The sequence below is a fragment of the Ixodes scapularis genome, unplaced genomic scaffold (assembly GCF_016920785.2).
Source record: "Ixodes scapularis isolate PalLabHiFi unplaced genomic scaffold, ASM1692078v2 PGA_scaffold0__279_contigs__length_252992795, whole genome shotgun sequence".
Classification (NCBI taxonomy): domain Eukaryota; kingdom Metazoa; phylum Arthropoda; class Arachnida; order Ixodida; family Ixodidae; genus Ixodes; species Ixodes scapularis.
The window spans coordinates 82,245,918-82,256,350 of record NW_024609835.1 but is presented as its reverse complement, the minus strand read 5'-3'; the positions used below and the strand labels follow the sequence as shown (position 1 = coordinate 82,256,350).

At 50.2% G+C, this 10,433-nt stretch overlaps 1 protein-coding gene across 1 annotated transcript; it reads right to left on the bottom strand.

The window, feature by feature from the left end:
- Window positions 1-7,812: 7,812 nt before the first annotated feature.
- On the bottom strand, window positions 7,813-8,997 carry LOC115328449. The gene has a single exon (XM_040218148.2). The coding sequence runs from the start codon at window positions 8,995-8,997 to the stop codon at window positions 7,813-7,815; it is 1,185 nt and encodes a 394-aa protein (XP_040074082.2).
- Between the last annotated feature and the right edge of the window lie 1,436 nt (window positions 8,998-10,433).

The following is a 10,433-nucleotide window of genomic DNA, read 5'->3' as shown; positions in this document are numbered from 1 at the left end:
GCAGTCGTTCAATAATGCAGAGAGTGCAAATTTCGGCCTGACTTTGGCAGGGTCACCGTTCTGGGCGCACACAAGGATAGGGTGACGAGAGAGATTATAGAGGCCTTCCATATTTCGTGACATGGTCCTTCATGTGTTAGTGACCCTTAAATGGCGCTGTCAGCAAAAGAGATATCCTTCTTGTTTAAAAAAAAATAAGCACATAGTGAATGGGTAGTTTATTGACACGCTTCACAGTTCGAGAGTGTCATCCTATGTTTGTGTCTTGTAAGGAAGTGCGTATGTTTTCTTCTATCGTTGCTTCCTTTATTAACATTCTTCAGTTGCGAGTACACCATTGTCCTGTCGTGTACGTTCCTCTTTGTAGTCCGCTTTTTCTAAGCTGTTTCCCCCATCATGCAAACTATATTCTTCAATTTCTTCATTATAACATTTCTTCACTCTTAAAGGGACAATGAAGACGATTTTATTTAATTTTTGTATATGGTGTTTTAATGCTTCTTGGGAACATAGCATGCCACCCAATTTTTTGTGGGCATTTATGACTCGTATTTATGTGCCTACGAAAGAAGTAAAGAAATCTAAACTGAACCATCTCCAGTCTCGTATCTGGGCCTCCGAAAACGGAGGTGACGTAGGGAGTGACGTCAAGTATGAATAGTCGGTATCGGTAGTATTTTGAGAGATCGAGACTCTGGTTACCGCGGTGGGTTATAGCAGCGCGGTGGCGCGGTCGTTGCGCCGACTCTGTCAATATGGACGAATGCCGCTCTCGCGAGCGAGTTCGAGCTTCCGTTCAGTGACCGAACACCAACGGAACGGGAGTACGTGTGTGGCGGCCTCTGCCATCACCCGACGGAGACCGCCCAGCCGGCAACGAGCGGCCCGCATGCCGAAGAACGGACGCGGGGGAGATGCCGAGGGGAAAGCGGCAGCGATCCCGCCGTTCCGGGATCCGGTTCCTCCGCGGACGTCCTCTTTTCGTCGTCAAAGAACACGAACAGCAACCCAAACGTGAAAACTAGCGTCGCCCGAACGAATACTGCTCTTCAGTCGACCGTTAGAACAGCCATCTAGAGCTACCATTTTGCAAAATCTTTCGAGTACCGTGTTCTTTTTTTAATTTTGGATTTGGATTTGGATTTGGATTTAGTGGCGTCCCTGGCGTCCCTTTTGTAACGGGTGGCCGCTCGCCGGAAGTTCCGGCAATAACCTGCAAAAAAAAAAAAATTATTCTGTTGGCCTTTAGTTGCTCGTTGCCGGTTTCTCGTCGAGCGTAGCAATGAAAAAAACAATGATGCGGCTTTATTAACGGTTTAGTAATCATTTCCGATACGACTTTATACTTTTGATGGTTATTCAAGCGGAAATTAGAACAGTATTTCTAAAAATCGCGAACCAAAACGTGACCGAGGGCAGGTTTCTCGTTTCGACCAATCGCTGACGCGTCTCTTGTGACGTCGCGCTCCTTGGCCCCTCATCGGTCACGTGAGCTCCGCTTCTTCTGGTTTCTCCCGCAACTCTTGGGGCGTCGCCCCAGTCGATCCCGGTACGATTATTACCGCGACTGTTTAATTGATTTGCGCGGCACACAAGCACCGGTTTCGGCTGAAATTTGGGCAACGTGGCCTGAGACGTGCCTGGAACCCAGTTCAATCGCCAAAAAGATCTCCGAAATTGTCTTCATTGTCCCTTTAAAGGGCAACTCCGGTCCATACTTTCGATTTTGGGATTCTGACTGTTTCCAGCGCAGTCAGCGTCCCTGAATTGCAAGGTGTAGTTTTGTTCTCGTTATTGTGCGAATTCTTAAGAATATCGAAGCCTCATAGTTTTGTTTGGAGCGCGGCCAACAAAACCGAAACTAGCCGCTCGAGGCGCCAACAACACTGGAAATCAGTCGTTATGTGCACGTGACGTCAGGATCGTTCTCGTTCAACGAGTACGCAGGCCGCGCGGCACCTACCTCTGCTGCGCTAGCCTTTTAAAGATAGGAGGTAAGCTTATTTTTGTTTTAACTCTGTATACATGGTAGTTATCCAGCATATGTAGCACGAGTAGTGCGTATACTCAAAAGCTAGCGACTGAAAAACCCGTGAACTCGTACGGTCCCGTACTCGGCGGCCGCCGCCGTGCGTGCCCTATGCCGTACTCGTCGCTTGTAAACCTAAAAGCTAGCGACTGGAAAACGAGTAAACTCGTTAGGTGCCTCACTCTGCGGCTTTCGCTGTGTGTGCGGTCTTCCGTACTCGTCGCTAGGCCTAAATTGTCATCGGGGCTCCGTGGATGGAGCGGCGTTGCTCTACGCCGCGCTGCCAGTAACGTTCAGTACTGGGGGCCCTCTCGGTTTCGCGCTGCGGCTCAGTCCCAGACACGAAGCGTTGAGGCTCTCCGGCGCGGGCCGCGACGCCCGAACACACGTGTGCTGGGCTGTACACGTCTGTTTTTTTGTTCTTTTTTCCTCGGGCGCGTAAACGCCAAAGTCCAAAGTCCACTCGTCGAACCGCGTTCACCCACACCTTCTCTAATTTCCGGTCTGTTGGAAACTTGTGAAAAAGCACCTCCGTGTTGCGCAGAGGATTGTTTGAGCAGCCCACAGCGCTGAAAGTTGCACTCGGCATCTTTTGAGGAACAGCTGGGCAGTCTTGGGCGCACCGAGTTGCTCGCTAAAACAAGTCTTGGAGTCCTTACAAGCAAATATACAAAAGGCTATACCGAAGCTACACGGGCTACAGATAAAAGCAGTGGCTAAACACGCCAATCATAAGCCGAAGTAGCGGTGGTAGCGGCTCAAAGAAGCGCACTCCGCGCAACGCTCGGACCGGAGGAAAAAAAGAGAACGATGCTGGCGTCACGGCCGATGTGGCTTTAGCGATCGGCAACCCGCTGGCCGTCCGCTAAGGAGCAGCGGCTCGTGGCGGGTCGCATTTTTCTTATCGGAATTAGTTGAGAATGCGGCGTCCCACGAACGTAATATTTTGGCTGGGGTCGTATTTTGTGTCACTACAGCGATACCAGTCATTAATTTCATATTGAGTTGTGGCCGGAGTTGCCCTTTAATAAATAACCGTGACTCTAGATTTGTTTTTTATACTTGTCCTGTTGAGCTACACACTCGAAATTACACTGAACAGTCGAATAAAGATTAATGGTGATCTTCGACATGATCACTAAAAATCTAACTCGGCGAATGGCTTATTTAATGTGCAGCTCTTTTCGTATATTGCTCCTATAACACTACTTTCCTTTGCTGCTTTGATATGCCTTTATGTATCGAACTACGCAGGACACAAGCGGCTGGTTAAACATTTTTAGCAGATTTAAGTGTCTTGTTGTGTCCAGTTTCTCTCGGTCACATTCAGTATCTTTTCCAGAAAACACAATATGTATATTCATTTACTTTCTTGTCTTTACTAGAGAGATTAGACTCGTCAAACTGAAGGCAAATCATTCCAACTTTTCCACGTGTCTTATTGGTCAATGCTTCACGCCGTATCGCAAGTTTACGGAAGCCAAGCGAGTAACAATTTCTTCTGGCCGTCCATTGTGCGTCAACACTATGAGCACAAGCTGGTTCGCACTTTCATAAAACGTATTCAGACTCGGTATCATTTCATTTTATTACCTTCTGATAAGCAATACTTTTCGTTTATTCGTTGTTTTCATTCGCTCTCACGCTCCCCTGCTTTTATTTTTCTGCAACTACACTTCAATTGCTGGGGCTATAGTGTCACGGGTGGTGACCAATAAACAAGAAATAAACAGGAATAAATAAACGTTTAATGTGGCGAACTTGTGCCAAATATAAAAGGGTACAAAAGCTAATAACAGAGCGTCCCGAGGCGTCGAAGTCGGCGTAGCAGCAGAGTCGAACGCTGGGGCGAAACTGACTCCGGCTTGCCACGCGGAGCCGCTTTTGTACACGCGTTGGCTTCTGGAGCATTCGACGTAAAAGGTTCGACGCGTAGAACATTCTAAACCCGAATCAGCCCTAGACGGTTCTCGAATTCACCAGAACATCACATTACAGTGCCAACAAAATGCGTTGCCGCGGCCAGGAATCGAACCCTGGTCCTTCGCGTGCGAGGCAAGCGCGATAACCGTTAGGCTAGGGCCGCTTTTTTTTTTCTTTATTGCCACATATTTACACACATTTACAAACGTGACAGGTAAAAGAATAACGCCGGCCAGTCCCCGGCAGGCGTACGTGATTTAAAATTCTTTCATAACAACCAGTCTTTCCAGAACAGGCAGCCATTCAGGCTGTTCACTGAGCATTCCGAACAACTCTTTTAAATGAATGACACTTTCTATAAAATAGTCCCTGGCTTGACGAGGTTTCACTTCAGCATTTCTTACATTCATTCTACTCCGCCATAGACTGTGGAGGCCCAACAGCATCAACATGTCGTAAGGCAGTCCCCCCCCCCATTGTCTATTGGAAGGAAGCGAATCCCGTACGCAGTTAATGGCAGGCTCTTTTTTAAAGTACGTTGTAGAATGTCCCATAAAAAGATAGCATCCCAACAGTCTAAGAAGATATGTTGGACAGTTTCTGGTTGTCTGCACAATAGGCAGTCAACAGACCAGGGAACGAAAATGCCTTTCTCCTGAAGCCAGGGCTTTACTGGAAGCGTTCCGCTGTGTAGTTGAAAAAAAAAAGTTTTTACGGATGGCCGTACCGGCATTCTTTTAAGTCTTTTAAGGACATCCTTACCTGGACCCTCACTATATAAGGAACGGTACAATGGCGTCGGCAACACCGTATCAACCAAATCTCTATACAGACGCTTCCCCGCGACAACGCTTAAATATTCCATAGAAAAACGCCCTTTTAAAAAATCAAAGGCCTTAGCCACTTCGTACAAAAACCCGCGTACTCTCCCACACTGCATGTTTCTAGTGGTAATGATAAATTCGGGTAAGGCATCACTCAGTCTGACTTGCAACACAGTCCGTAGGAAAACATTCTTCTGATCACCAAGAAAAATAAATCGAGTAACAACCTGCCGAAGAAACGGATGAACCAGACCCAATCCACCACTTTGCACCGAACGAAATAAATTTGTGCGACTGGTGCGCTCCCATCCCGACCCCACACAAAAACGGCAAAAACCCTATGCAACTTCTGAACATTCACTCGCGACATCCACAGCACTTGAAGTGGGTACCAAATTTTTGCCACCAAGAACAAGTTACAAATTGTTGAACGTGCAAACATTGAAAATTCTCGGCCTCCCCAGTTTGTAGTTTTAGCTCGCAATTGCTCTATCTCCCCCCTCCAATACTCGGTAGTGTCTCGGTATTGTTCAAGGGGCACTCCTAGATACTTGGGCGGCGAAACATTAAACTGGATGTTTTGATAAAAGTTTGGTGTGGCTTCCCAGTTGCCGTGCCACAAGCCTACACATTTGCTCCAATTTATGGCACTTCCCGCTAACTTGCAAAACAAAGATGCATCACGGACAACCTCGCTAACACTTTCAGCGTCGTCGCAAAAAACAGCGATATCGTCTGCGTACGAGAGAATCTTGACCTCACTTGCGGCCAGCCTAAAACCACGTATTCTTCGATTATAAATAAGCTTTAAACAAAAGGGTTCCAGATAAATTGCAAATAACAAAGGGGATAATGGGCACCCTTGCCTGACCGAGGATTTGACTTCAAAACTTTCACTCGCTTTCTTATTGATAATAAGGCTCGTGCAACACTTTGCGTACGACATTTTCACCCCTTCTAAAATGACTGCACCAACATTCACGTATTCCAAGGTAGAGAAAAGGATGTCATGAGCTACCTGATCAAATGCCTTTTCCAAATCGAGCTGTAGGATAGCCACATGACTTCCGAAAGCATCGCAGCACTCTAAAATACTTCTGGCGACGTGAATGTTGGTGAAGATCGTGCACCCTTTGATGCCGCATGTCTGATGAGGCCCAACAATAGTTGTTATGACACTTTGCATTCGTCTTGCCAAAACTTTCATAAAAATCTTGTAATCGACATTGGCCAAACTTATTGGGCGGTAAGACTTTACCGACAAAAGTTGTGCGGGATCGTCACTTTTAGGGATCAAAACGGTATGGGTTCTCCGAAGAGATAGCGGGGTCTCTTTTACCTCGTACGCGGCCAATATCACTCGGTGCAGAGCTTCCGCCATACCGTCCTTAAAGTCCTTATAACAAGCTGCTCCCAACCCGTCGGGTCCAGGAGACTTTCCTGAACTTGGGTCATCAATAGCTCTTTTAATTTCCTGCAGACTAATCGGTACTTCAAGGCTTGCCTTAACCTCGTCATCTAATTTAGGCATTAGTGTTAAAAACTCTGCTTTAAAACCCTCCTCTACGCTTATCTTGCGTCCTAAAAGACCACGGTAATATTCAGTAAAGGCGCGTTCAATTATTTTTCCCTCTCGAGTAACTTCCTTGCCGTACTGGATGGCACTTATTTCATTTCGTGCGGCGTATCTTTTTTCATCGCTCAGAGAACGCTTAGTCAATGTTTCTCCCGTCCACAATTTGTTAGCCCGCGCCCTTATCACCCCTCCACGGTAGTTATCTATGTCGATAAGTTCAAGTTGGCTCTTTACTTCGCGAATTTCTTTGGTATATTTTCCAGGCTCAGCGCTCTCTATAGCCAACAAAAAATGAAGCTGACATTGTAATTCTCTTTCTTTTTGCCCTTCACGACTTTTCAAAATGCACGATGTTTCAATCCCACTGCTTTTAACTTCTTCCTTAAAACGGTCCCACCGTGAACCAATACTTCCGGATCCAGCCTCAATCAGCCTACCTATTCTTTCTTTAACCCCATTCACGAATTCCTCATCCTCTAGAAGCTTGTCGTTAAATTTCCAAGGATCCCAGTTAAAGCGCGTTTTATTTTGTTTTCTTCCCAGCGTAAAAAATACCAAGCTGTGGTCGCAAAAAGATACATGCTGAACTTCAAAATTCTGACACAGTGGGACAAGCTCCCCTGAAACATAAATCCTATCCAACCTCGCGTGACTTCCTCGTTGGAAATGCGTAAACTGGGGCGCATTAGCGGTAGGCAGAAACCACCCTACATCCTCTAAATTACATTCTTGTACTAAATTATTCAAAAACAACGCACTTTTGTCACGCACCGGCAACTGGCTAACCCTGTCCTCTGCAGCGCACACACAATTGAAATCACCCAACAAAATCACTAATTTCATTGAATTTAAATAGGACGCAACGCGCTCAAAGAACATCCGACGTTCGTTTTCCTTGTTTGGCGCGTAGACACAGATTACCCTCCATTCTCTTCCCGAAAAAGAAAAATCACACACAGTCAACCGGCCGGTCGTGCACACCACTACTGATTCTACTACAATTCCTAAGGAATTTCTCAAAAATAATACGCAGCCTCCGGATCTACCCGCAGAGCGGCATACGCATACGTGGTTACGGGCTCTGAAGGGCTGCACCATTCGGCCAGTTTGCTCTTCGCTTTCAATTTTTGTCTCTTGCACAGCCACTACGTCGAGGTCGTTCTCCAGAAAAAGGCGGCTAACCTGATACTGCCTGCGTCTGGCCGCCAGGCCCCGAACGTTCAGCGTAGCTACGCATAGGGCTGTGTCAAGATTTACGCCCCTCTCAGAGCGAGAGCAAGGGGGCCACACGGTGCTCACCTCGGATCGTCGAGAGACGCCACACGACCCACTGTCTTGAAACAACGGCCGGACGGATTGACTGGCCGAGGTGTTCATATCGCCAGAGGTTGACGCCATCTCGGCGGAGTCAGGTCGTGGTCCCTCTAAAACCCGCATGCCCTACGGAGCGCGGGCCTTCCCTACTGCGATGACGGCGTCGCCGGCGACCTCCGGTCTGGCGGAATGTTGGGCTTGGGTCTTACGCCACCCCTGCGCGACAGAGTCGTCTTTGGGGGCGGCTCGTCTGGAGGGACAGCTCCTGAGTCCTGGCCGTCGTCGTCGCTCGGTTGTCGGACTCGCTTGGGCACTAGAGGGGTGGTACCTGCTATTTCCGCAGCCTTGGTGGTCGCCCCTCCAGCAGTCAGCGTCTCAAAAGACACTGCCTCGTCGACGTTCTTAGAGTCCGGCTCGCCACGAGTTGGCGGCTCCTCAGGCAACGTGGCCTTGACACCTTCGCCGTGACCGCCGTCGCAGGCCTCCAATGGCTTGGGGATTGTTGCCTCAGTTGGCGGCTGGTTTTCTTCCCCGCTCGCGGCTTCCTCGGCGTCGACCACGTCCATGAGGTGCTCCGAGGTATCGTCGCCCCCCACGGGCCCTGCGACACTGGCATACGTCCGGACACACTGACTCTCTCCATGGCCGAACCGCTTGCAGAGCGTGCAGCGTGGCACTCTGCACTCTCTTCGGATGTGGCCTTTGCCCTTACACCGGAGGCACAGCGGCGCCCTGCCGGGAACCACCGCTAGCACCAATTCGCCGGCGATGCGCAGCTGGTGAGGGAGGTCCTCCACTGTGACGCCGGGTCCGAGCTTAATGGAGACCGAACGCGTCGTCGAGCCCATGTCGGTGCAGCCCGGGACGCGCCACTTATCCCTGGTGACCCCTGTGACCTTCCCGTAGGGCGCCAAGGCCGCACGCACCTCGTCGTCTTGGACGTGATGCAGCAGCCGGTGGAGCTTGAGCCGGGTCTCCTGGTTGCTGGGGTCTACCACAACGCAACGGCCGTCCTTGACTTTGAAGCCCTCAGCTGCCTGCAACTTCCTCTTCCCCTCGGCGCTCTTGAAGGTCACGGCCCAGACGTGGTTATACTGGTATGCCCCTAAGGCGAGCACCTCGGGAAGAAGTGCCGCGAGGGACGGGGCGCCACGGAAGTGCTCCAGACGGTAGGGCCGGGCGCGCACGTCGGCGTGTAAAAAAAGCGTATTTTGGACAGACGGGCCAGTAGGCAGCGTAGGCAAGATAACTTCGTACTCCTGCGATGCTGCGTCAGCAATCCTGTTCCCGCGGCCCTGCTGGGCCGCTGATACCGCACCACCGGAGCTCATGATAGTACGTCCGTACGCTTCGGCGGCCGGAAGTAGAATCCTGTTAGGCTAGGGCCGCGCTGCCTACTTGGCGCGCGGCATTACTCCCCCCTTAAAAAGTGCATCGCTCCGATGCAACAAAAAACAAAACAAAGCACGTAAAAAGAACGGCAAACTAAATAGTTATTTGAAACACATAAGATCCACAGTCCTGTCGAGCGTAGTACGGCTTCAGGCGCACAACGTGGACGACTTTAGGTCGTGGTGGGCGGCGTGATGATGTTCTTGTTTCGTCGCGCATCACCTCGTAGTTCAGCTCGCCGAGGTGACGAAGTACCTTGCATGGTCCAAAGTACCGTTTCAGGAGTTTCTCACTGAGGCCGCGGAAACGGATGGGCGTCCACACCCACACCCGGTCTCCGGGTTAAAAGTGGACGTCCCGGCGACGAAGGTTATAGCGGCGTGCGTCGACTCGCTGTTGGTCATGAATCTTGATTCTTGCCAGTTGGCGAGCTTCTTCCGCGCGTTGCGAGATCAGTTGAGCATCGTCGTTGCCATCGTCGGCCGGCACGTGAGGCAGCATGGCGTCGAGCATTGTGGTAACCGTCCGGCCGTGTACCAGTTGGAACGATGTCATTCCCGTGGTTTCTTGCACCCCTGTGTTGTACGCAAACGTGACGTACGGCAACACCTCGCCCCATGTTTTGTGCTCTACGTCGACGTACATGGAGAGCATGTCGGCGATTGTCTTGTTGAGTCGCTCGGTCAGCCCGTTGGTTTGCGGGTGGTATGCAGTGGTGCGACGATGGCCAATGCCACTGGGACGAAGGATCCCTTGTGTCAGCTGGGCCATAAACGAAGATCCACGGTCTGTGATGAGGACTTCAGGGGCGCCGTGCCGGAGGACAATGGACTCGATGAAAAACTTGGCGACTTCAACAGCCGTGCCTGCAGCAAGGGCTTTCGTCTCGGCATACCGTGTGAGATAATCGGTGGCGACAAAAATCCAGCGGTTTCCCGACGTTGGCGGCGGGAAAGGGCCAAGTAAATCCATTCCGATCTGCTGGAACGGCATAGACGGGGGAGAAATCTGATGCAGAAGTCCTGACGGCTTCGTCGGCGGTTTCTTGCGTTGCTGACACCCGTGGCATGATCGAATGTATAGGTGAACGGTCTTCGTTAGCCTTGGCTAGTAGTACTTTTCTCGAATCCTGGCGAGCGTCCTGGTGTAGCCAAGGTGTCCAGCCGTTGGGTCGTCATGGCATCCTTGAAATATTTCGTCTCGAAGGCTGGCAGGAACAACCAACAGCCATGCTGTGTTGTTGTTGACGAAGTTCTCTTTGTACAGCACCCCTTGCCGCATGGAGAATGTATGCAGGATTCTTAAGAAAGCATGGGGAACCGAACTCGCTTGTCCCTCTAAGTGCTCGATGAGCGCTCGCAGTTCAGGGTCGTCT